Source organism: Oncorhynchus clarkii, chromosome 17 (genome assembly GCF_045791955.1).
Source record: "Oncorhynchus clarkii lewisi isolate Uvic-CL-2024 chromosome 17, UVic_Ocla_1.0, whole genome shotgun sequence".
Lineage (NCBI taxonomy): Eukaryota > Metazoa > Chordata > Actinopteri > Salmoniformes > Salmonidae > Oncorhynchus > Oncorhynchus clarkii.
Genome location: NC_092163.1, coordinates 58,995,892 through 59,022,214, shown reverse-complemented (window position 1 = coordinate 59,022,214; position 26,323 = coordinate 58,995,892). Strand labels below are relative to the sequence as shown.

Genomic DNA, 26,323 nt, shown 5'->3' with positions numbered 1-26,323 from the left:
TCTCGCCCTGGCTATGATGTTATCCCTTGTGTCTTGTACATACCAGTACTACCCAAAGGGAAGAGGTGGGCGGGCCAGGGACTTGGCTGACTAAGGGCACGGGTACACAGTGCATGACAGCGGGTGCTGCGGAAGGTTAAGGATGCCTTACAAGAGAGCCTTTTGTCAGAATCAACCCCTGATGAATAGACTGCTCAGTATATGAGAGTGTGTGGGATCCGTTCTGCATTCTCGTCAAGCCATCAAGTCTCTTCACCCATTTTAACCATTGAAATGCCTGGCAGTCAACTTCAAATGCCTAATGGAGCAAATATCTTGACCAGAAAATATACTTGAATTCATTCAGGGGCTTATCCAAGACCCAGTGGTACAGCACACAGAGCGTGGTGGAGGAATCCTCGCAGGCAGCCCTCCCTCTGAATAGGCAGGCACCCACTGCGTCAGTAACCTGATTACCCTAGCTGTCAGTCTTAATAAGGCCAGGCCTCAGATCCCCACCACGGGACGGGACAAACTTGGTCCTCCGATAGGGAGTCAGAGGACAGACTTGGTCCTCTGATAGGGAGTCAGAGGACAGATGAGGAACAGGACGGCAGCTCTTCTCCGAACACAGACAGACAAAGACAAAGTGTGCAGGTATGGTAAAACTGATCAATGGGGATTTCACATGACGTTGTTAAGGCTATTACAGTTCCTGAAAGCAGCTGTTGCAACTAACTGTTGCTGTGTTAGATTCATTTTTGAAAAGCAAGCACAGGGCATTATTTTTAAAACTGTATAAAGCAGCTAGACTCCTTTGAAATATTCAGAATCTGATTCTATTATTGTGCCTTACTGGGATAGTTTGCGTGTGTATGTTTGTGTGTGTTGTGTATCACATTCATTTCTTAATTTTCCTTTTGACTACACTGGTGTCTGTTTCATTCCTTCATCTAGTTGGGAATAGTCTTTCTATCTAGGCAGTCTGGTTTGAAATTCAACCATTTGAAATATAGAATGTTGCTCAAGAATAAAAGAGAAGGCTGAAAGAGAAAGAGGAGGAAGAGAGCGAGAGCGAGAAAAAGCAAGAGAGAGACGTGAAGAGAGGGGAAGGAAAGCATAAAAAACTTGGTGGCAGCAGTCACTAAGGGGAGGGCAGCCGGATACAACTAGTGGGTGGACCCTGATGATTGTATCTGAGCTATGGACACACGCAGCAATCCTCTCTCTTACACGCTCCGTTTCACCAAACGGAATAGATTTAATATGTTTTAAACATAAATTATTTAGTAGGCGGATTCTTATCAGTGTCACGACAGAGATATTTCCTGCCTCACTGTTTCTTACATCACCCCTTCTCTCTGGCTTTTCCTCAGAATTCAACAGGAAGCTCTGTACAGACTGAGACTGCTGGATCCTCCAGTGTTTTTACAGCCCTCTCTGCACTGACCATTGGTATAAGAAGAGAGACTGCTGCCTGAGGCCTGGGTACAGGGAGGCTAGGATCCTAACACTGCCACACAAGCAGCTCCACAGTAATGTCAGCCTCCCTCCTGGATGCTGATCCCATCTATGCCACGGTGGTCCACACTGCCAAGGCTGAGGCCAGGGAGTCGACAGGGGCTGTGGCTGTCCCTCCAGTCAGGCTGAAGCCTCCGGTGGACCTGAAGTTGACCCGGAGCCTCTCCAAGTCGGACTCAGACCTGTTGGTGTCTCCCCTGGGTGAGGAGGATGGGGGTCTGAACAGCTGCTGTGAGTCTGTGGCTAACTGCAGTTCTGGGAACAAACAGATGGAGAGATCGCCCTCCTTCGCCTCCGAGTGGGATGAGGTAATTCTCTGGGTTCTCTGGGTGGGGTGATAGGCAGGGATTGGCACTGGGAGAGTTAATGCATAGTCAGGCTTCAAATAAAGCTTTTAATTCCTTTAGGGGCAGAGTGGAGAGGAGGGGAGTTGTAATGAGTGATAAAGAGTGATAAAGAGAGGAAGGAAGAACAGTAATAGACAGGAGGTAAGGAGCAGTAGTGGCGCTGACTTTTACTGCAGAATGCCTGCAGGCAAGTGCTGAATGCATGAGTGGCCTGATCACTCCCACCGATACCCCATAGCAGCCCTGGCACACAAGGCTAATTGGGCTTGGGCTGTCACTCCTAATACAGTCAGACTGCTTACTATGGGTCAACCCGCGCATGGCTTGACGTCTCTTCTGTTCCCCCGTTTCCCCTGCTTTCCAGTAGGCTAATGCATGCCACAACCCCAGCCTCAAAACTTACTTCAATCCTGGTCTGACGCTGTACTGTTTTGAACTCTAGTCTAGATAGAAATTATTTTATTTTCTGGTTCATCCCATCCTGCTCTCTGACAGGACTATGTAGTTCCCTGGCCCCCTCTCTGCTCTCCCATCTGCTCCCTGACAGGACTTTGTGGGCCTGGCCTCCTCTCTGCTCTCCCCTCTTTGACAGAACTGCCTGGTGCACTGGCCCCCTCTCTGCTCTCCCCCCTTTGACAGGATTGTCTGGTGCCCTGGCCCCCTCTCTACTCTCCCCTCTTTGACAGGATTGTCTGGTGCCCTGGCCCCCTCTTTGCTCTCCCCTCTTTGACAGGATTGTCTGGTGCCCTGGCCCCCTCTCTACTCTCCCCTCTTTGAAAGGATTGTCTGGTGCCCTGGCCCCCTCTCTGCTCTCCCCTCTTTGACAGGATTGTCTGGTGCCCTGGCCCCCTCTCTACTCTCCCCTCTTTGACAGGATTGTCTGGTTTCCTGGCCCCCTCTCTGCTCTCCCCTATTTGACATAACTGTCTGCTGCCCTGTCCCACTCTCTGCTCTCCCCTCTTTGACAGGACTGTCTGGTGCCCTGGCCCCCTCTCTGCTCTTCCCTCTTTTCTCTGCTCTCTGACAGGACTGTTTACTCAGGCCACGCTGGGAGGGGTGTCCTGTTCTGTTCTTAAGGGCATCCTGTTTTGCAGCTGCCCCCGTGTGTCTGTTTCTTTTCTAGTGTCATTTGGGGCAGGGTGGGGGGAGAGGATGCAAGGGCAAAGACTTACTCAGACTTACTCATAAGGAGATCAACGATGTTCCGTCCCTCTCGGACAGTCCAGAGCTAGTGCCTACATTACATACACTTAGGAGGAGAGGAAGCCAGGTGTGACACACACACACACACACTGCATACTGCAATATGTTGGAGTAATTGCAGAGGAGGCCATATTCCTGTTGAGATTGGTTTGCTCTCAGCCCTTAGACACACTCAGATTTAGACTACAGCATGTCCAGCAGTTAGAGCTTGAAATTCTCAGCTGGGCATTTATTTCTGTCCACAATTGTCTGAAGTAATTTATAGTTGTAATTCCTTGTTATTATCTCACCCTGATTATGCTTGTCCCATTGATTTGATTTGATATAAGCGTTATAGTGAGGACATTTTGGCATACAGTATGCTAATTACATGTATGATGACAACTGATCAACCGCTTTACATCTGTTAAATTCTCGAAAGACACATCTGTCTAAACCAGACATGTTACAGATGCATACATTGATACCTCTAGCCATTAGAGACGCTTTGAATATCTCCTTTCTTTAGTGACCCAAATGACCCTTTTTTATATTGGAGAGATGATTGTGGTTGTAGTGGGTGGTGTGTGTGTATGTGTGTGTCTCGGAGTCTGTTGTGGCATGCTCTCGTCCATTTCTCTCATCGTGTTAACATTGCTGCAGTCTATTGGGGCCCTGGCTGAAAATCATTTTAGCTGGGAAAGAGGACTAACATGTTCAGCACATATGCTGGTCTAACTCAGTTCATAATTTATGTGGCTAGCTAGGGCAGAGAGAACATCTATTTATAAGATCTATTTTGACAAAAAATATCTCACCCAGCGAAACACGAAGGCCATGTCGCTTTCCCGCCTGATGTCCCCATCCCGCCCACTGCATCAAATTGACACAGAGCAGGCTGTCATTATGGTGCGGGAATGTGAGCAAACCTGCTTGGTTAAACATAAAAAATCTATTGATTTAAATTCTGTACTCATCATCTAGCCGATAGAGCCAACGGGTAGTTCAGCATTGAACCAGGTGAAACAAGCATCCATACAAATTAGCCCACCTCTGACATCTCTGACATAGTGAAGTTCCAAGATGGCGTAGCAGTCAGACGTATTTGTCCTTCATCTTGTCGTGTCCCAGGTATATATTTTTATATATTTTTCTTCGCATATCTTTTTATATTTTTCTAAACCCTCACTTCAAAATACTCTCCTGCAACCCGCCTCACCCAATGTGGTGTGGACCTGCTTTTTCTCTAAAGTATTTTTCTTTGCCTCTATTACTGGAATCTCTCCAACATAAACTAGCCAGCTAACTAGCCAGCTAACGGTCATCAGCTAACCTCTAGCTCGGAAAGCTCTCGCCAGTTTGACCTCCATGTTTAACATGGAGGTCCCGGTAGCAACTGGCGCTTTGGTCAAACAAGGTAGGGAACCCAGAGACAGCGAAAACAACCTTCCCCATGCTGCAAGCCTTTCTACAGCTTTGTGAAGTATATGTGTGTCAAGTAAATGCGGACTAGACATCCAGCAAAAACAACATACAGCAAAATGTATGCGCATCTGGGGGACATACAGTGTAATAAGTATGATACAATACGTCCTATAATCCGTATGATATGTACATATGTCACGTTCGTTGTTAGAATCATCAGATCAAGGTGAAGCGTGATATGGTTTCCACATATTTATTTAGTGAAACGCACAAAAACACAAAGAACGAAACGTGAAGTCAATGAAGTGCTAACAGGCAACAAAGCATAAACAAGATCCTACAAACACAGGTGAGAAAAATAACAACTTAAATATGATCCCCAATTAGAGACAACGATTACCAGCTGCCTTTAATTGGGAATCATACAAAACACCAACATAGAAAATAAACTAGAACACAACATAGACATAGAAATACTAGATCACCCCCTATTCACACCCTGACCTACTATACCATAGAGAAACAATGGCTCTCTATGGTCAGGGCGTGACAACAAATGCTGTTCCATTCATAACGCAATCTATAAACGTCACAGGATAATACGAATTTCCCTGAGACCACGTTGATCCCACACAAAGCATATAGCTGACAGTGATTCATCATGATCTACATAGATGGGCGTATAACTAACACATTTACATTTAAGCAGCTTCCATAGGTCTTCTCCCTGGCTCCTTGGTGGTAACAGAGCAGTGTGACAGCAGCATGGCATCATCAGCAGATATTGAATGGCCCACTAAGAGGATTAGCATATAGATCCCAACTGATTGCAGCGTGGTCACTTTAAGAGGAACACAATTGATTTAACAGAGTCCACCAACAGGCCCTTCACTTCATAACTGTGTTATCATTTATTTCTATGTGGTCTCTATATCTGATTATTCCAATCCATTTTTGCACTAATCAAGGGCTTGCCACTCAAGAGCTTACTGGAAAGTCTATATCAGACCCCTTAAGGGGTCACAAATTCACTTTGTAAAATCATATATTATGTGATGCGTTATGATAGCTACACTGACTAGATTTTTGTACAGATTTTCCACAGATTTGTTCTCGCCTGATGTCCTGTACATCTGGCAAGAGTGATGATGTGGAACAGTTGTGTAGCCTTAATTGTATTACTCTCAGGCTGCAAGAGTCCCAGCATGTTCTAGCTCTTTAATTGTAATGAGATGGAATTCCTCAAACAACTGCTTTTGGGACGAGATAAGGTGCACTATGGCATATGGGCAATGTGTTGATGGTACGTGTGTGATATAGAATGTAACTGGGTTAATTCAATGTGGAATATGTGAGGTCTGTATTGCTGGAGGGAGCTGCCATGCTTCCCACGTGTCTGGCTTCTAAATGAATCAAGGCTTTTTCTGAGTGTTGATGCCACTAGCAAAGTGCATAGAGCTTCTCAAACACTAAATCGTATGTCAAATAACCCTTTCTATGTCTCCAGTGTCACTTGTGAAAGCGGATTCAGCTTTGCAGGCTTTTATAACAGTAGAATATGCTGGCTAAATCACTGGATAGCACTGCATTATGGCATTAGCTACCTCCTGAACAGTTAGAGTACAGTAAGCTCCCTCCATTGCCCTGAGAAGTTCTCCTCCCAGAACCTCAGTCTGCCAAGAGGAGAGGGTACTGGAGAATGTCACAACACCAGTTCTCACACAAACAGACAGAGCTGAACTGTTCAATATTACTGCAATATTTTCTTGACTTTGCTTTCATAAGATAAATGTTTATTAGTTATTTTCTAAGGCCATATGTTTTAGGCCCATGATGTGCTTGGATTGTTTTGTATTAACCTCCACGCAGGCTTGTTGTTTTACTCTGTATACTGCATGTTTTCACTTTCTATTCAGAGATGGGGCAGAGAGCCTTATTGAATCTTATAAAGGTCATTTTGCAGAGATCTAAAGCAATTTGGCCTACAGGTTGTCCCTGCGCACTGAAGGTTCAATCACTTTAAATTGCAATTCACCCTGACACCCTGTGTGAAGGACCAATAAAACACTACCCACCACGTTGTTGTTTTACTCTTCATCCATCATTGCTGCCCTCCTCCTTAGTCAGCATCCATGTATACTGTTTGTAAACACACAGAAACAAGATTTAGGAGCACATGTTGATGATCATTACCTGGGGGTAACCATATCTGGTTTGTCCTAATGTTTCACTCCTCTTCCACAGATTGAGAAGCTCATGAACCTGATTGGAGCAGGCATCGAGTCATCCAATGACCAGCAGCGCACCACAGGTAAATACCTACATGTAGGTAAAGGTTGCATACAAACAGTAAGCCATCTTATGACAGCTCTATTATGTAGGCCATATGACAGAGCGTTAAAGTAAAGGGCAGTGGTGGAAATAGTACCCAATTGTCATACTTGAGTAAAAGTAAAGATACCGTAATAGAAAATGACCCAAGTAAAAGGTCACCCAGTAAAATACTATTTGATTTTAAATATACCACATGTATCAAAATTAAGTGTAATCGCAAAAATATACTTAAGTATCAAAAAAATATTTTAAAATTGCTTATATTAATCCAACCAGATGGCACAATTTTCTTTTGATTTATAACCAGGGGCACACTACAACATGCATACATCATTTACAAATTAAGCATGTGTTTAGTGATTCCACCAGATCAGAGGCAGTAGGGATGACCAGTGATATTCTCTTGATAAGTGAGTGAATTGGATCATTTTCCTGACCTGCCAAGCATTCAAAATGTAACCTATACTTTTGGTGTTCAGGGAAAATGTATGGAGTAAAAAGTACATTATTTTCTTTAGGAATGTAGTGAAGTGAAAGTTGTCAAAAATATGTATAGCAAAGTAAAGTACAAATATCCCAAAAAACGACTTAAGTAGTTTAATTAAGTAATTTACACCACTGGTAAAGGGTTAACCAGATTTGTTAGAGGCAGACTGTTTCTATGATGTACAGGCTCATTAGAAGCCAACAACCATATTATAAGACATAAAAGATATGAAGATTTGTTTTTCCCATAAATCATAACAATTCAAGATGTAATTTGTTTTGCGTGAAACTTGTGTCATCTGTATGGGGTTTTGTGGTGTGAAGTGTATTTCCACTTTAAGAGAAATCAAATTCAAACTTCACGTGACTATCATTTTTCCTGTGCTGTGTCTCAATAGAGGCTGAATCTATTCTCTGATTCATCGAGTCTATCCTTCAGGTGGCTCTCAGTGAGAAGCCAACTAACAAATGCTCAGTTTATTTAGATTACATTCTCAACTTGGTACACTGGATCTCTAAATGTCCCTTAGAAACTTTTCTATAATGTGATTCCACAAAGCTATTTACCTTAGTGGATTATGGTCATTGTGCAATGAGGATTTTTGGTCAACCTCATATTGATAATGACACTCTTTTGGCTTAATGTTGTAATGTGTATTATTTATACGTATTATTAATTTACAGTAATAGTTCCACACTGCAGGCTGACTGTGCTAGGGTCTTTTTCATCATGACATCATATAGCCTCTGACAATGTGTGTCCATTACACTGAACAAGCCACCGTCATAACGTCCATATATGGTCCTTGATGCATAATTGAATATTATGATTAGTCATAACCACTGTCATGAAACTCACTAATGAAACTCACTGTGGTTTCCTCTCCTTCAGCTGAAGGTATATATTTTTCTTATTCCAATTTCATCTACCACTCATTTACTATTCTTTTTATAGCTGATGTTATTGTACTCTACGTAATGTGGCTGGAAAGTATGGTAATTGATGTGTTTGTTGATGTAGACGGTGCTTCTATACTGTTTCAGTACTTTGAGTTTTTCATAAAGAGGACTCAGCAGGAGCCTCTCCCACATTCAGCTGATTCATAGCTGTGCTGATTTTATCACCTGATTGTACCTGATTGCTTGTTACTCTGTCATTTGACATAGAGAGGAGATTAAAAAAAAAATTCAACAAAATATGTTTTAATGTCACATAAACCAAATAGGTGCTGTGAAATGTGTTGTTTTACAGGGTCAGCTGTAGTAGTACGGCACCTCTGGAGCAAAGTAGGGTTAAGTGCCATGCTCAAGGGCACATCGACAGATCTTTCACCTTGTCAGCTCGGGTATTTGAACCAGCGACCTTTTCGGTTACTTTCCCAATGCTCTAACCGCTAGGCTACCTGCTGCCCTACGTTTAGCCAAAATGCATTGACTGACTTGCCCTCTTGGTAAAGGCATAATGAGGGTATTGTATTCTCCTACAAAATGAAATGATACAAAATGAAAGTGTCCTTCCGGATGAAGATATCAAGAGAGGGAAAGAGAGTGAGTGTGGGAGAGGGAAGTCAAATGGTCACTATTCTCCCCTACATTATTCCACCATTGTAAAGGAGCTATATTATCCCCCAACCCTTTCATCCCTCTCTCTCCCTCCTATTCCTCTCATCCCTCTTTCTCCATAGATACTATTTCCTAGGGATGACCTGTGCTAATTAAACCTAAACTATAATATTTTTTGTGACTGCTGTGCCATTTTGTCTCTGCCTATTGAATGCTTAAACGATGTGCTGTTTGCAATTGTGGTTTGAAAGTGCTTCAATTGTCTGTTACTGGAGCATTGAGTAAATTAACTTAAACAGCGAGCAGGGAGGGAGAGGGAGCTCTCCTAACAACACACAGGAGGCATCCTGCAGCTCAGTATGTGTTTGCCACTCCTCTGACGTTCAAAGATATAGTGTCCGTCTTCCGTTCCTGTGAATTAATTTAGCTTTGCGGTTCCTTTCGGTAGTGTTGCCATTGTGGATGTGTTGACAGAGCTAGTGCTACTCTCACATTGATAAAGAGGCAGTGCTTTATCTAGCTAGCAGAGCCATTAACTCTCCGTAAATATTTCCCCGAGCCAAGTTTAGACCTAGGTACCTCTCTCGGTCCCTTCGGAAGCTCACTAGCCCAAACTGGACGTGAAGACTCGTTTAGTGGGCTGAGGTAGTAACCCAGTTCCCCCTAACAGTAACAATCACTCAGTAATTAGGCCCTGCTGGTCCCTGGGAGCTGATGTCGTCCTAAATTAATGGCTGTAATTGGGTGGGGATAGCTGGTATCTTTAACAGGCTTTTTTGAGTGATATATTAAATAAGCTGCCATCGGTAAAGCTCTGGGGGAAGAGGGAGGGGTCTGAGTGAAACGTAATGAGTCTGCTCCAATCTTTCCCATTTCTATATTACCATCTTATCTCCCCCACATGTCCTCATCTTCACTATTCATCTTTTTATGTGCATCTCTTATCTGTCTGCTTCATTTGTCTTCCTTTTCCTTTTCACATGATTATTATTTTTTGTCATTTAGCAGACGTTCTTATCCAGAGCGACTTACAGTAGTGAGTGCATTCATCCTTTATCTCTCTATCCCAAAGCATGTCTAATAGAAGGGCTGTCTGTTCTTGATTATGAATTATGAGTGTTAGCTCTTGAGCTTATCTCGGATGCGTGGTCACAAAGACCTGACCTTTACCTTCATTAAGGTAGAGCAACTTCGTTACAGCCGGCCAATTACGGCAGGAGCTCAAATCGATCTCTCCTCACTTTGCCTCTGTAACCATGACTTCTCCTCCTCTGGCCAGCTGGCTGAGGATGGGATGAGTGAGGCGTTCACAGGCAGACTGAAAGCCTGCATAATTACTCTGTGCCTGTAGCTGTATCCAGATAACACCAGTGATGGACGCAGTAAGCAGTCTTGCATAGGTGGGTGCAAATGCCTATTTGGTTTTATTTCAATAGAAGTCTGTGTGCCCATTTGTATTATCCTGTTGCATTTCACACATTTGATTCCTGCAGTTATCTGTAAGCTTCACGCATCAACTGTTGTATTCTAAAATAGTTTGTGATATGTGCTGACGTAACAAAAGGAGTTACACTCTTAGAAAAAAAGGGTTCCCAAAGAGTTCTTCAGCTGTCCCCATAGGAAAATGTTCTACATGGAACCAAAAGGGTTCTACCTGGAACCAGCAGATGAACCCTCTATGGTTCTAGATAGTACCTTTTTTTCTAAGAGTGTAATGTTTCTCCTGTCATCTTGTAGCACGGGGGGTATCCAATGAAAGGGACTTGAGAGTCGTTATGAGAGACAGTCCATTAAACACTGTGTGTGTGTGTGTGTGTGTGTGTGCGTGTGTGCGTGTGTGTGTGCGTGTGCGTGAGAGAGATTTGCACTGACTTGAGTCAGTGCTGCCCCACTCGCACAATCATCACAGTGAGATGTAAATGAATTAAGGACAGCTGTGAATAAGCTTGAACATTTTCTTTATTTTAATGTCCCTTGTAAAGCAATGGGAAGCCGAGCTTTGAAATCACTGCCCATGTAGAAGGGGAGAAACATACATATTTTTTCATATTCTAGTCATCCCATCCCGTCTGTGATTTTGAGGCTCCTAGTGCTTGTTCCCTGCCTCTGACGGTGGTGTCTTTTCAGCACTAGCAAGATCAGAGTGCCTCTGTGCAATTCTAATCAGTGCAGATGGTGGGAAGAGAGAGAGAGACTGTGAGGTAGAGGGAGAGAGAGACTGGGGTAGAGGGAGAGAGAGACTGGAGGAGAGGGAGAGAGAGAGAGACTGAGGTAGAGGGAGTGAGAGAGAGGCTATGAGGTAGAGGGAAAGGGAGGGGGATTTATATAGTAAGAGTGTGAGGCAGAGAGAGATAGGGGGAGGAACGAAGAGCTGATACGTGGAGCAGTACCCTTCTCCATCAGGCAGCATACGGCAGCCCTGCAGTGGACTTAGAGACTATGTGAATAAGGGAATGAGGTAAAGAGCCAGAAAGAGAGCAGAAGAGAGAGAAAGCTTGAGGGATTTGTCTGAATGGGAAGGGGGATGAGCATCAAGACTGCCTGTTGTGGATGCGGGAAGGACGCGGTTGAGGCTGCTTTCTGGACTCGTGAGTATCCAGCATCAGGACGTTATGTCCTGTGAGGGAAGCGGTGAGGGGAGCGTGTGAGCCGAGAGCAGCTGCTTTGTGACAGTGCATGCATCAGACAGGGGATGCAGCAAACCTCTGCCCTGAGCACAGGAGCTAGCTGTACCCACGGTGGGGGAGAACCAGGTGGGGTGGAGGGGGCTTATCGCACAGGGAAGAGGCTGGCTGAACCAAGGTGGTCCTGTGGAGATCTCAGCCAAGAGTCAAGAGGCTCACCTGCACTCTGTTAGAGCTGAGCTTGGATTTACTGGTGTGAGATATGATAAGAACGTTCTCTGAATGAGCCAGCCTCCAGAGGGGAGTCTATATGTTGGGAAGCATCAGGTTTTCCACCAGGATCACTGGGAACACCAAGGACATAGAGCCTCGGGCTAGCAGGCATGCCGGCGGCTGGAGCTTTATCAAGCGGCTAGTGATTGGATTCTGATTCATCAACAGTCGGAAGCCAAAGGAGAAACCTGAATTTTGGTGTATGAGATTGGACTCTCATTCTGTTTGTGGAGTAAAACCAAAATCCTAGAGAGAATCCCATAATCCAGATTACACGAATAGCCTTACCTTATCACGGTTCTACAGTCAGAGCTCTCAGACAGGTTGTCCATTAAAGCCATGGGACAGAGACAGAGGTGACCAAATGCTACAAAGAGGAGCTGTAACTTACTGTGGTTTACCATACCCTTGTGGAATATTATCTCAAAAAGGATGATGCTGATGCTGGTTTAACCAGGTTTAAAGACAGCATGTGGAATATGATATCCAGTAATACTGTATCATCTTTGTGTGGTCTGGAAAATTATTTTGTTTAGTGCTCCGTATTACAGTGTGCTGGAAATGAAACATTTTGAGGCATTGGCAATTTCCATGTCAGTAATTAGCAAAACATTTTGATAGAAGATGCCAGATTGGCTCAATTAATTGAAAGTGGTGATCAGTATTAAAAAGATCTACATATCCACCTCTACCTCCATCCTTGCCTGACATTGACACTCACTGTAACAACAGTGGGTGTACAGTATACCACGGTGGGCAGGTTCCACCACTATATCTCCAGTGTAAGAATAGCCGGGCCCCCTCCTGCCCTGTGGGAGCCGCCCTCCCCCAACCTGGACCCTGTCTCCTCTGCCCTGCTGGTGCTCCTGCACTCGGCTGTGCTGGCCGAGGATGATGTGGCAATGTCATGTCTCGTCCTCGGAGTGCCGCTGCTACCGGCTGAACGGCTTCTCCCTGCTGAAGCGCTTCCCTCTCTCGGCAGATGGGGCCTGCAGCAAAACCCTGGACCAGCCTGTGGGAGAGTGGCTGGAGCATGTGGGGCTGCCGCAGTATGAGAGCAAGCTGCTGCTTAATGGCTTTGACGACCTACGCTACATGGTGAGTCAACGTTTCTAAGATCTTTTACACTATTCATCTCATTCCATCTCCTTTTCTCCCTCCTTTTCCCATCTCCTTTTCTCCCTCCTTTTCCATCTCCCTTTCTCCCTCCTTTCCATCTCCCCCTCTTCTATTTCAGTTTCTGTTCCTTATTCTGTCTCCCCCAGTTTCTCTCTTTCTTCCATAGCTGCTCTTCACCTCTCCTTGCTATACAGTAGATGACCCTATACAGATTTACTGTATGTGCTTACTGCAAATCCCTTTGAAGCGTAGAAGAGGTTACCAATGGTAAGACGAATCCCAACAAAACCTATTCACTTTTTTCCTTCATCCCCAATCATTCCATCTCATTTACAATAAATTCCCATAGTCACCACCATCCCTCCTATTTTGTCAGGCTGATTTATGTTCTATAGCCTTGACCTCCATGCTGGCTCGGCCAGAAAACATACACAGTATAGCTCACCCAATCATCAGCAGATACAACAAACCACTGTTGAGGTCACAGTATGGATTTAACTTTCTGGCAATTCTATAAGATATTTTGTGGCAAAGTAAAGTTTTTTTTAAGGGCATGAATGTTTTTTTTTTGCTGTAGAGACTTCATACATATTTTGTGATGTCATGGTCAAGTTGTATACTGATGTTTTTTTCTGGTTATCTTATGCCACTTCAGCCACAAAATAACATCATTATGACATCCCTTGAGTCTTGTATGTCTCTAGTTTCTGGAAAGCATAGGCAGATTCAATAGGCTGTGCCTCTGGAATTCTGTATTAATGAAATGGATTAGCTGCAGCTAAAATGACTGTGTATTTTGTGTCAAACTAAGAGGCAATCATGTTCCTTTTAAGTTACAACACACGGATGTGTGTTACAACATTTGCCAATGAATGTTCAAAACAACACTGATATTTCCACTGATTAGGTAACTTTGAAAAATATGTTGTAAATGGTGAGTAACATGGTCTTTAAAGCAAACACAAACTAATCTGATGACACAGCTGCTTCAGTACTGTTGTTTACATGAGTTTGCCACAGATGAGAGCTTGGCCAGGGGCAACGGACTGCACCTGTTGGAGAGGTTACATAACCAATGGGAGAAGTCTGATATACTGTGTTTCGACCGGGAATAGTCAGCATAGTGATGTAGAGTGTATTGTACCAACCAGTATTGTACCAATGGTGTTCGTGTTAATACGGTTATAATAGGATGAAGATCATGGGTCATTAGCATTGTGATGCTAATGTTCATCTCTGCATTAATGTCTGAGGAGTAGAAGTACCAACCAGGTAATTGATTAGCTCTCTGCAGGACAAATTCCCCTCCGATACTTACAAGGACTTGGAGGTTGCTGTCTGAATAGGTCAGAGCAGTCAGAGAGATGTTGTAAAGGTTGAATGGTGTCCCATTGAACTTTCTGCCAGATTCATCGAGTTATCACTGCAGTGCTGCTCTGTTTATTTGTTGATTTGCTTTGTGGGCCGACTCTAGATCAGGGGAAGTGGTATACTGGGTTTTGCCAGGTGTCACGAGTCCGACCGAGGGTGTTTCCCTTTCCCGGGCAGGTGGCGCTCGGCGGTCGTCGTCACCGGCCTATTAGCTGCCACTGATTGTTTTTCCTCCCCCTCCTTCTATGTTGAGTGGTAGCACCTGTGGATGTTTAATTAGTTTGTCTTTATTAGACAGCCGGCCCGCCTGGTTGTTGTGCGGGATTATTTCTATGTAACCTTCGGCTCTGTGGTATAGGCACGCGTTAGTGCCCGGTCGGGATTGTTTCCCATTGTACATTTTGATTCCCTGTGTTTTGGGAACGTAACTTTTGTGAGCACCCTGTGGTGCGTTGGTGCGATTAAAAGACGCGCAGCATTGAACTCTCTGTCTCCTGCATTTGACTCCACACCCACGACACCCGGAGCATTACACTAGGTATAACTTTTATTGAGTGGTTGAGATGGCTCTGTGAGACACTGTTCAACCCCATCATCAAATGAATGTAGATTAAATCAAATCACATATAAATACATTGTCATGAAGCCCAGAGGAGCAAAGGTAATGGTGACTGTGCTGGAGACGCACATTAGTCGGTGAACATCAGGCCTGAAAGCTGCGATGACAAAGCTGTCATCTTCATTAAATAAAATACACTCTTTTAGAGTATAGCCCAGTTGAGAAATCTGAGTGCCCGTTTTCCCTACTGATCCCAAAGGCAAGAGCGTCATAGATCAAATTTTTCAAAACAGAGAAAGTTAGAGTTAGTCTACCCTTCAGACCTTCGGTCTGCCCTTATGGGTTTTCTGGTGCCTCCTCATTTCATGGAACCTTCCCCCTTTGTGATGAGGGATTGTATGTGTCACAGTTATGTAATAGGTACTTATAAATAACAACAAAAATAGCTATTCATTACTTCATCATATATTCCTGATTAAGTATAAATGACAAGCTAGAGTGGGACCTTCTGGAACGTCCAACAATTTATTGGAAATATCTATTTTGGGCGATTCCTGACGTCAGACACTGCATTATTTGGATCCTTGTTCTAGTGATCATCAGTGTGTTACTGTAACTGCTGCATTGTGCTCCAGAAACGAGCAGTGAGGCTAGATTTAGAAAAGACTAGCTACATTTTAACATTCTTGGCCAGGAAAAATCTATCCGCAGCAGTCCACTGGGAAAATGCTGAGCTCCACATTTTTAAGGATCTCCTTGTATCTTTATTTCTCCCTATAAAGCTGATTTAGATGACGAAGCATGTGCCACTTATGGAAAGTTATGTAAAACAAATGGTGAACATCTATTGTTGTCAATCATTAGTGTAAAAGGGAAATAGGAAATGTTTAGATGACTTTACACACACACATATACAAACACACAGATACATAATTCTCATGCCCAATGTAATTTGTCTCAATGCAACACTGTAGCTCAGAAGTAAAAGCTCCTGCAGTTTTGATTGCTTTTCCCTTGGTGGTGTTGCATTAGAATAGATTGATTACCTTTGGCATGCACAATTTATTTGACTCCAATGTCCTCTCACCGCAACATTCCTGTTTGTCTGAGGACATAAATAAGCGCATGCGCGTGTGTGTGTTTATGTCTGTGTCTCAGTGTGTGTGTGTGTGCCGGTCTGTGTCTCTCTCTGTGTGTGTGTGTGCGTGCGTGTGTGTGTGTGTGTGTGTGTGTGTGTGCCGGTCTGTGTCTCTCTCTGTGTGTGTGTGTGTGTGTGTGTGTGTGTGTGTGTGTGTGTGTGTGTGTGTGTGTGTGTGTGTGTGTGTGTGTGTGTGTGTGTGTGTGTGTGTGTGTGTGTGTGTGTGTGTGTGTGCATTATTGAGTGCATATAAATCAAAATCAAATGAAATTATATTTGTCACATGCGCCAACTACAACAGGTGTAGTAGACCTTACCATGAAATGCTTACTAGCCCTTAACCAACAATGCAGTTTTTATTTGTATTTATTATATCACCTTTATTTAACCAGGTCGGCCAGTTGAGAACACCTTTATTTAACCAGGTCGGCCAGTTGAGAACACCTTTATTTAACCAGGTCGGCCAGTTGAGAACACCTTTATTTAACCAGGTCGGCCAGTTGAGAACACCTTTATTTAACCAGGTCGGCCAGTTGAGAACACCTTTATTTAACCAGGTCGGCCAGTTGAGAACACCTTTATTTAACCAGGTCGGCCAGTTGAGAACACCTTTATTTAACCAGGTCGGCCAGTTGAGAACACCTTTATTTAACCAGGTCGGCCAGTTGAGAACAAGTTCTCATTTACAACTGCGACCTGGCCAAGATAAAGCAAAGCAGTGCGACACAAACAACAACACAGAGTTACACAATAAACAAACGTACAGTCAATAACACAATAGAAAGAAAAAAAATAAGTTCAAGAAATAGAGTTGTGAAAATATTTAGTAAATTAAAATATAAAATAAAAAGTAACACAATAAAATAACTATAACGAAGCTATATACAGGAGGTACCGGTTACTGGTCAATGTGCGGGGGTATAGGTTGTCGAGGTAATTTGTACATGTAGGTGGGGGTAAAGTGCGCAATGTATTGTTGTCTCTACCTTCTTGAACTTTGTGCTGTTGTCTGTGCCCAATAATGTTTGTACCCTGTTTTGTGCTGCTACCATGTTGTGCTGCTGCCATGTTGTGTTGCTACCATGATGTGTTGTTATATGTTGCTGCCATGCTATGTTGTTGTCTTAGGTTTCTCTTTATGTAGTGTTGTGTTGTCTCTCTTGTCATGATGTGTGTTTTCTCCTATCTTTATATTTAATAAATGTTTATTTTTAAACCCAGCCCACGTCCCCGCAGGAGACCTTTTGCCTTTTGGTAGGCCGTCATTGTAAATAACTGACTTCCCTAGTTAAATAAAGGTTAAATAAAAGAATTTATGAAATAAAAAAGTTACTAACAGATAGCAGCCGCAGTGTAATAACAAGGGTGGGGGGGGGGGTCAATGTAAATAGTGCGGGTGGCCATTTGATGAATTGTTCAGCAGTCTTATGGCTTGGGGGTAGAAGCTGTTAAGGAGCCTTTTGGACATAGACTTGGCTCTCAGGTACCGCTTGCCGTGCGGTAGCAGAGAAAACAGTCTATGACTTGGGTGACTGGAGTCTTTGAAGATTTTTTGGGCCTTCCTCTGACACCACCTATTATATAGTGATGTACTGGGCCATACATACTACCCTCTGCAGCACCTTATGGTCAGATGCCGAGCAGTTTCCATAGCAGGCATCGATGCAACCGGTCAGGATGCTCTCGATGGTGTAGAACTTTTTGAGCATCTGGAGACCCATGCTAAATCTTTTCAGTCTCCTGAGTGGGAAAAGCCGTTGTTGTCCCCTCTTCACGTCTGGCTTGGTGTGTTTGGACCATGATAGTTTGTTGGTGATGTGGACACCAAGGAAGCTAAACTCTCAACCCGCTCCACTACAGCTCCGTCGATGTGAATGGGGGCATGTTCGGCCCCCCTTTTCCTGCAGTCCACGATCAGCAACTTTGTCTTGATCACATTGAGGGAGAGGTTGTTGTCCTGGCACCACCCTGCTAAGTCTCTGACCTCCTCCCTAGAGGCTGTCTCATCGTTGTCGGTGATCAGGCCTACCACTGTTGTGTCGTCAGCAAACTTAATGATGGTGTTAGAGTCATGCTTGGCCACGCATATAGACCTAGAGTGTAGGATATGTTGTAATGTCTATGTTAATAGTTAGCTTAAGTGATTATATGTGTTTATGCATAAGTGTCTGCAGTTTGTGTGATTAACTTGTGTGTGTGCGTGTGTGTACTGCGTGCGTTGGTGCATGTGTAGGGCAGTAACGTGATGGAGGACTTGGACCTTAGAGATATGGGAATCACTGACCCTGGACACAGAAAGAAGATCCTCCACGCAGCACGCAGCTTGCCCAAGGTAGTTATCATCAGTCTAGGGCACCACCTGCAACATTTTACCTGGATGAGCATTCATCTAAGAACATCAAGGTGTCAATGAGTGTGCATTGGATTTATCTACGTTTGTGCATAGTATTATCAATCATGACAGGATGACCGGTATTGTAAAGTAGCTTGGATCTTGCCTGTAGCTATGGCAAAAGAGATCCTATGAAAAAGCCCTTTGACATTGGTTATGGTTGGAATATCCTGAAGGGAATTGTGAAATCCTGCTTTTATTTTAATGTATTTTGATCTATTTTCTGCCCCTGTCTATAGGTGAAGGCCCTGGGCTGTGATGGCAGCACCTCTCTCTCCACCTGGTTGGATGTGCTAGGTCTGCAGGAGTACCTGCCTAACTTCCTGTCTAGCGGCTACCGTACCTTGGACTGTGTGAAGAACCTATGGGAGTTGGAGATTGTCAACGTGAGGCCAATGTTTTGTTAGTGAATTATAGAGTGCCTCAGGGAGGAGACAGTGCTGTACTGAGCTTAAGGAAAACAGATTTGAGCTGAATAATTGAGGAGTCCGTTCTGTCTGCCTGTTGTGTGCCGGCATGGGTGTCCAACTATGTATTTCATTGGAGGCTGCTGAGGGGAGGATGGCTCATAATAATGGCTGGAACGTAAATGGAATGGCATTAAACACATGGAAACCATGTATTTGATACCATTCCACTAATTCCACTCCAGCCATTACCACGAGCCCGTCCTCCCCAATTAAGGCGTCACCAACCACCTGTGGTGTATTTCCATTCATATTTGTTTTTGTCAGTATTAGTGTTCATATGCACACAGGCCTTAGTACAGTCTAGTCACCATTGTGTCCCATCTGTGCCGGTCTCTGTAGGTGTTGAAAATCGGCGTTCTGGGCCACAGGAAGAGGATCATAGCGTCTCTGGCAGAGCGGCCCTATGAGGAGGCCCCGACCAAATCACAGATCTCTCACCGTCTCTCACAGATCAGGGTTAGTTAGAGCCTTGTCACATTTTAACAATAATTTCACCTGTATGACACTACATAACATTCTTATACCTAATTGAAATATGTATTGAGTTACTATTTTGTTTGAAATCTTCCACGCCCACATCATCAATCTGATCAATCAATCTGTATGTGTCAGTTTCAGGACTTGTTGTCCCAGACAGGGACCTCTGCTCTGAGTCAGATGGACCCGTCCACCAGTCGCTCCATGGACATGCTCCTGCCCCTGGGAGAGGCAGGCAGGAGGAGGAGAGCCATGGACCAGGACTGCAGTGTGTCCCTGCGCTCCTACAGCGAGAGACCACGCTCTCATGTTAGTTCTCCTGCCAAAACGCTGTCTTTACCTGTAGCTCATAAAGTGACGGAAATATGTGTCTCTGTGGTATGCTTGGGATAATCATGTCATAAAGAGAGGAAGCTGCTGCTGAGGTGATCTGAAACCGAAGCTGTTATGTGTTTAACAGATTATTGGGTCATTCTATGCTTGTATTAAATATATATTGATCAGTCAAGTGTTACAGCATCTTTGTAGTTTTATTATCCAGTAATATTTTGTGACAAAATTGTATGCCATAAGCATCCCTGTACACTACAGAATCAATCCGTCTCTACTGTACGTGTCTTTCTAGGACAGACAGAGTGACAGACATAGGGAACCCAGCTTGACCCTTCGGCCGCCTAGCCAGTCTGCCACATACGCTACAGTGTCCGCTTGGCATCACCAGCCTGAGAAACTCATCTTAGAGTCCTGTGGGTATGAGGCCAGTGTAAGTCATGTCTACAGTCATTATGCCCCCTGAAGAGAAGTCACCAACAAAAAAAATCCATTCATTATAATCCACATAATAATTAACATTTTCTGTTGCTGCAGGATTATTTTCCTACTGTAGCAAACTGGCTCAAATTAAGATTCTACATATAGTCACCAACTATCCAATATTGATCATTGCTTGATGTATCAGAAATTGATAGTTCAGAGATGATAACCTTTTTTGTTGCTTCTTTTCCAGTATTTAGGATCAATGATTATCAGGGATCTACGGGGGATTGAGTCAACTCAAGAAGCCTGTGCCAAAATTAGGGTACGTGATGTCATCAATATTCAATCACTCTTTTCTAGCACTCCATATTGATATATAACCCCTTGCCATTTTCTTTCTACTTCTAGAAGTCAAAGGACCATTCAAGAAAGGGTCCTGTTGTCATCCTTTCCATCACCTATAAAGGGGTCAAGTTTATCGACGCAGCCACTAAGGTACTGGGAGCCTGCAGGCAATGAGAGATGCATGATGATGTCAGCAGCATAATTTCCCTACTTCGCTCTCTCATACTGATTCCCCTAAAATAAAGATAGCACTGTTGGTGCCGATGAAGTCTGTTGTTTCTGGTCGATGTTGTTGTTCCTGTTGCTGCTCAGTTCCATTCTGTTCTTCTGTCCTCTCACCAGACCATAGTAGCCGAGCATGAGATCAGGAACATCTCCTGTGCGGCCCAGGACCCTGAGGAACTCTGTACCTTCGCCTACATCACCAAGGACAATAAAAGTGGCCACCACTTCTGCCATGTCTTCAGCACTGTGGAAGTGGTGAGGAACAGGATGATGACACAACCCCAAACCCTTCAATCACTCCATACATTATTATCACTCCATAAGACTACAGATGTAGGATCTTAATTTGATCACTTTTTTGTTGCTGAGAATTGTCCTGCACAGCAGGAATGGTTTTAAAATGCTTGAGTTGCCCTAATGTAAAATGTATCAACCCCTACAAAAAATGTCCATTCATTATAATCCACATAATAATTTACATTTTCTGTTGCTGCAGGATTATTTTCCTACTGTAGCAAACTGGCTCAAATTAAGATTCTACATATGTATGCCAAAATACAATCACCCATTTCCCACCTTAAAATCTTTCTAAAGTACTCTGACTATTATTAATTTAACTATAAATGCCATATACAGTAATATCATGAAAAGTTTGATAGGAAAAGGTTTATTGGAGTTTGGCAACCTGCTGACAAAACTGCATGCAACTTCACATCTTGATTAATTAAATTGCCTTAATGTATTGATTAAAGTAATGCACCTGCTGTCATGCAAATAACTTAATATCTTGATTAGTCTCTTTTAAAGCCATGTTTCAAAAAGGCCTGGCACACGATACAAAGCTACATCTCGATTGTCTAATTGCATCCTTGATTAACATAGTGCTCCTGCTATGAATGGCATCTCAATGACAAAAATGCTGATTTATTGTAATTAGTACCTCATTCAGAGTGCCTCATTCAAAGTAGCTGTCAGTCACTACTGCAACCGTCTGTTCATTCTTTACTCCCTCCCTCGGTACAGACCCAGACCTATGAGATCATCCTGACGCTGGGTCAGGCCTTTGAGGTGGCCTATCAGCTGGCTCTCCAGACCAAAGCCAGGCAGTATGTCCCAGTCCCCCCACCATCTCTGGGGTCAGAGGTCATTGAGACCAAATCCAGCCGGCCCACATCACAGCAATGGAGCAGCATGAGGAGATCAACAGTGAGTACCACACACTGAGCATAAACACAAATCTCACTCGTAGCACAACATGTGTGTTTCTGCACGTGCATTATGTGATATATACATACTGTGTTTCTGTATATTCAGTATGTATGTGTAGATGTGTATGTGTGTATGCAGAAATATGCACGACCAGATGACTCACAGAGTGTTCCTTCGGAGTTTAAACCACTGATCACCCTGTTACACACAAAGGAAGAATAGAAGAGCGATGAAAGTGATGAGTCATTATTTTTCTACCAATCTCATCTCCCCGACTCTGAGTCACTCAGATCGGAGTAGATTTTCCTGCAGCCATACAATATAAGAACCATGATGAATGAATAGTCTTATTTTTTTTGCTTACAGGCAGGATATAATTTCCTATGGGAGTAAAGAGAGAGAGGGAGAGCTGTGTCTCTCTGCTGGTCGCCAGGCCCCTCCTCTGTTTCCATGTATATTGATTGAGAGTGTTACGTAAATGTTTACGTATGCCTCAGGCCCTGTATGGATGTATTAACCTTTCAGGCCCCAGAATAATGAACACTCAGTGATCACTGTCACCTGATAAAGCTGCACCGTCTGGACCATGTGTGCACACGGCTCAACATGTTTATGCGTCCACACAAATCACTGTACTTTATTATCTACTACAAACATAATATATTATGAGGTACAATATATGAGGTATAATATATGAGGTATAAGATATAAGGTATAATCAGAGGTGCAACTTTCACTGGGGACGGGGGAGAAATGTACCCCCCCACATTATGAAATTGCATTTTTGTCCCCCCCAGTTTTATCATTGGAATGTGATACAAAACGAGGCAACGGTGTGTTTTAGGACCATGCGGATGCTTCCAGGTGTTTGGGTAGGGTGCTTAGAGTGTTTATCCGACTGGATAAAAAACAAACTAAAAAACAACAACATTATGTCCCCCCCACTTCTAAAACCAAAGTTGCACCCCTGGGTATAATATATGAGGTATAAAATATTAGGTATAATATCATGAGATATAAAATATTAGGTATAATATATGAGGTATAATATATGAGATATAATATATTAGGTAGAACATTTGAGGTATAATACATTAGGTATAATATATGAGGTAATCAGTAAGCAGCATAATGCACAAGTTGGTGGTATTTATGATCGAGTTTTAGGCAGTGGAATTTTAGGAACATCTAAAACACGGGAACTAAATTTGCAGCTGTTAATGTTGACAATGATTTCACAATTGTGAGATGACCTTTCCTTTTTTCCGAAGTGATTTCATTCTTGCCAGGTGTGCACTCTTTTTGTCCCATGTACATTATGGCATAAATCACTGTGCAGCTGAACACTGTCAGTGTTGGGGAAGCTACTCTGAAAATATAATTTACCTTGCTACCAATTACTTCACATTGGAAAAAGTTGAGCTGCACTAAAGCTAATTAGTTTACTTAACTAAAGTAACTTTGAAACAGTAGTTGACGACATCCAAACTGCTTTGTGATACATTATCATATCTACATCTGAAATGTCATAGACTACAAATTACAAGAACAGCTCAGATGTTAACAGAATGTGTAATTTAGCATATTAAACACAAAAACTGTTTCAAATAAGAATATTTAATTTTAAGTGAGAAACTGTTATTTTAGCAAGAAAAGTAGTGAGTAGTTCCAGTAGTTAGCTACACCCCTACATGACAAAAATTTAATTAACTACTGAAACACTACCAATATTAGAATTTTGTTTAACTACCACCAATCTACTGCAAAGTGGGGTTAAATTACTAGTTGAACTATATGTAGTTCACTACTCCTAAACACTGCACTGTGTACCCTGTACTGTACTGGCTGTGCCTAGACACTGAAGGGAACCTGGCTAGTACAGTCCAGTCTAGTTGGCAGATGAGATAAAGCCCTGCTATGCCAGCTGCTGTCTAGTATAAAACAATGTTTCAGAGTTCAATCTTAACAACATTATTTGTCTACACCAAATAGGATGTGATAAACAACCTAGATGATTCACTCTTACAGGATATCTTGCACCGCTATGGTCAGTTCAGTGCCACTATACATGCTCTGTTCTTCTATTTCCCTGTTTAACATTTCTTTGCTCTTCTCTTCTTGATCCTCTTGTTTCCCAGGGTGCCCCTCCACTAGAATGCCGCTGCTGTTACTGTCACACGTGTACTACCCACCGCCCCTCCTTCCTCCCGTTGCACTCTGTTAGCCCTGGAGTCCAGGTCCTGCTCTCTCCTCCTTTCCGCTATCCTTCATCATCCATCTGCTAACCTACCTGACATACCTCTAACTCTCTCTCTCTCTTGTCATTCCATGTCCATATTTTGTTTTTTTCCAGGCACTTCATGTAGCTACAGAATATTTGCCCTTTTGATTTGACTTAGCCTACACTGAATTTCTGTCACATTCTCTATTTTCTCATAGTCATTCCATTTGAGCTTTTTTAAGATAAGCAGTTCTTTCTCATGAATTGTTTCCTGAGGATAATTAGGCTATAGCTTAGATTTGACTTAACCAGCTACAAATGATTTATGGCTTAACAGTTGTGCTGCTAATGATCTAGTGTTTTAATTGCATAGCGGTGTGATAAGTACAAATAGGAAGATGCTTGAGGTGGCCTATTTAGTCTTAATCCTGCAATATTACTCAGCTTTTGGATTCAGATGAATCTGGTATTGGACAGCTATAATTTATATACAGTATCAGCCAGAAGTTTGGACAAACCTACTCTTTAAAGGGTTTTTCATAATGTTTTACTGTTTTCTACATTGGAGAATAATAGTGAAGACATCAGAACAATCAAATAATACATATGGAATCATGTAGTAACCCCAAAAGTGTTAAACAAATAAAAATATATACAGTGGGGCAAAAAAGTATTTAGTCAGCCACCAATTGTGCAAGTTCTCCCACTTAAAAAGATGAGAGAGGCCTGTAATTTTCATCATAGGTACACTTCAACTATGACAGACAAAATGAGAAAAGAATCCAGAAAATCACATTGTAGGATTTTTAATGAATTTATTTGCAAATTATGGTGGAAAATAAGTATTTGGTCACCTACAAACAAGCAAGATTTCTGGCTCTCACAGACCTGTAACTTCTTCTTTAAGAGGCTCCTCTGTCCTCCACTTGTTACCTGTATTAATGGCACCTGTTTGAACTTGTTATCAGTATAAAAGACACCTGTCCACAACCTCAAACAGTTACACTCCAAACTCCACTATGGCCAAGACCAAAGAGCTGTCAAAGGACACCAGAAACAAAATTGTAGACCTGAATCAGGCTGGGAAGACTGAATCTGCAATAGGTAAGCAGCTTGGTTTGAAGAAATCAACTGTGGGAGCAATTATTAGGAAAGGGAAGACATACAAGACCACTGATAATCTCCCTCGATCTGGGACTCCACGCAAGATCTCACAAGAACGGTGAGCAAAAATCCCAGAACCACACGGGGGGACCTAGTGAATGACCTGCAGAGAGCTGGGACCAAAGTAACAAAGCCTACCATCAGTAACATACTACGCCGCCAGGGACTCAAATCCTGCAGTGCCAGACATGTCCCCCTGCTTAAGCCAGTACATGTCCAGGCCCGTCTGAAGTTTGCTAGAGAGCATTTGGATGATCCAGAAGAAGATTGGGAGAATGTCATATTGTCAGATGAAACCAAAATGTAACTTTTTGGTAAAAACTCAACTCGTCGTGTTTGGAGGACAAAGAATGCTGAGTTGCATCCACAGAACACCATACCTACTGTGAAGCATGGTGGTGGAAACATCATGCTTTGGGGCTGTTTTTCTGCAAAGGGACCAGGACGACTGATCCGTATAAAGGAAAGAATGAATGGGGCCATGTATCGTGAGATTGTGAGTGAAAAGCTCCTTCCATCAGCAAGGGCATTGAAGATGAAACGTGGCTCGGTCTTTCAGCATGACAATGATCCCAAACACACCGCCCTGGCAACGAAGGAGTGGCTTCGTAAGAAGCATTTCAAGGTCCTGGAGTGGCCTAGCCAGTCTCCAGATCTCAACCCCATAGAAAATCTTTGGAGGGAGTTGAAAGTCTGTGTTGCCCAGCAACAGCCCCAAAACATCACTGCTCTAGAGGAGATCTGCATGGAGGAATGGGCCAAAATACCAGCAACAGTGTGTGAAAACCTTGTGAAGACTTACAGAAAATGTTTGACCTCTGTCATTGCCAACAAAGGGTATATAACAAAGTATTGAGATAAACTTTTGTTATTGACCAAATACTTATTTTCCACCATAATTTGCAAATAAATTCATTGAAAATCCTACAATGTGATTTTCTGGATTTTTTTTCCTCATTTTGTCTGTCATAGTTGAAGTGTACCTATGGTGAAAATTACAGGCCTCTCTCATCTTTTTGGGAGAACTTGCACAATTGGTGGCTGACTAAATACTTTTTTGCCCCACTGTATATTTTTTTTAATTCTTCAAAGTAGCCACCCGTTGCCTTGATGACAGCTTTGCACACTCTTGGCTTTCTCTCA

At 43.0% G+C, this 26,323-nt stretch overlaps 1 protein-coding gene across 7 annotated transcripts in view; it reads left to right on the top strand.

Annotated features, from left to right (window-relative positions):
- The first annotated feature begins 340 nt into the window (after positions 1-340).
- The window catches only part of LOC139371190 (ankyrin repeat and SAM domain-containing protein 1A-like), a 32,254-nt gene continuing 6,271 nt past the window's right edge, over positions 341-26,323 (top strand). Inside the window, exons 1-13 of one of the 7 annotated variants that reach the window (XM_071111363.1) lie at positions 341-636; positions 1,356-1,808; positions 6,699-6,765; positions 12,717-12,832; positions 18,155-18,253; positions 18,553-18,699; positions 19,123-19,239; positions 19,396-19,569; positions 19,886-20,023; positions 20,267-20,338; positions 20,425-20,511; positions 20,704-20,841; positions 21,610-21,792. In XM_071111363.1, the coding sequence (XP_070967464.1) occupies positions 1,518-1,808; positions 6,699-6,765; positions 12,717-12,832; positions 18,155-18,253; positions 18,553-18,699; positions 19,123-19,239; positions 19,396-19,569; positions 19,886-20,023; positions 20,267-20,338; positions 20,425-20,511; positions 20,704-20,841; positions 21,610-21,792 (1,629 nt within the window). In that variant the 5' untranslated portion in view covers positions 341-636; positions 1,356-1,517. Of the gene's footprint in view, positions 637-1,129; positions 1,809-6,698; positions 6,766-12,624; positions 12,833-18,154; positions 18,254-18,552; positions 18,700-19,122; positions 19,240-19,395; positions 19,570-19,885; positions 20,024-20,266; positions 20,339-20,424; positions 20,512-20,703; positions 20,842-21,609; positions 21,793-23,933; positions 24,033-26,323 lie in introns of those variants that run through there. The other 6 variants (XM_071111360.1, XM_071111357.1, XM_071111358.1 and 3 more) reach the window with 6 other exon arrangements.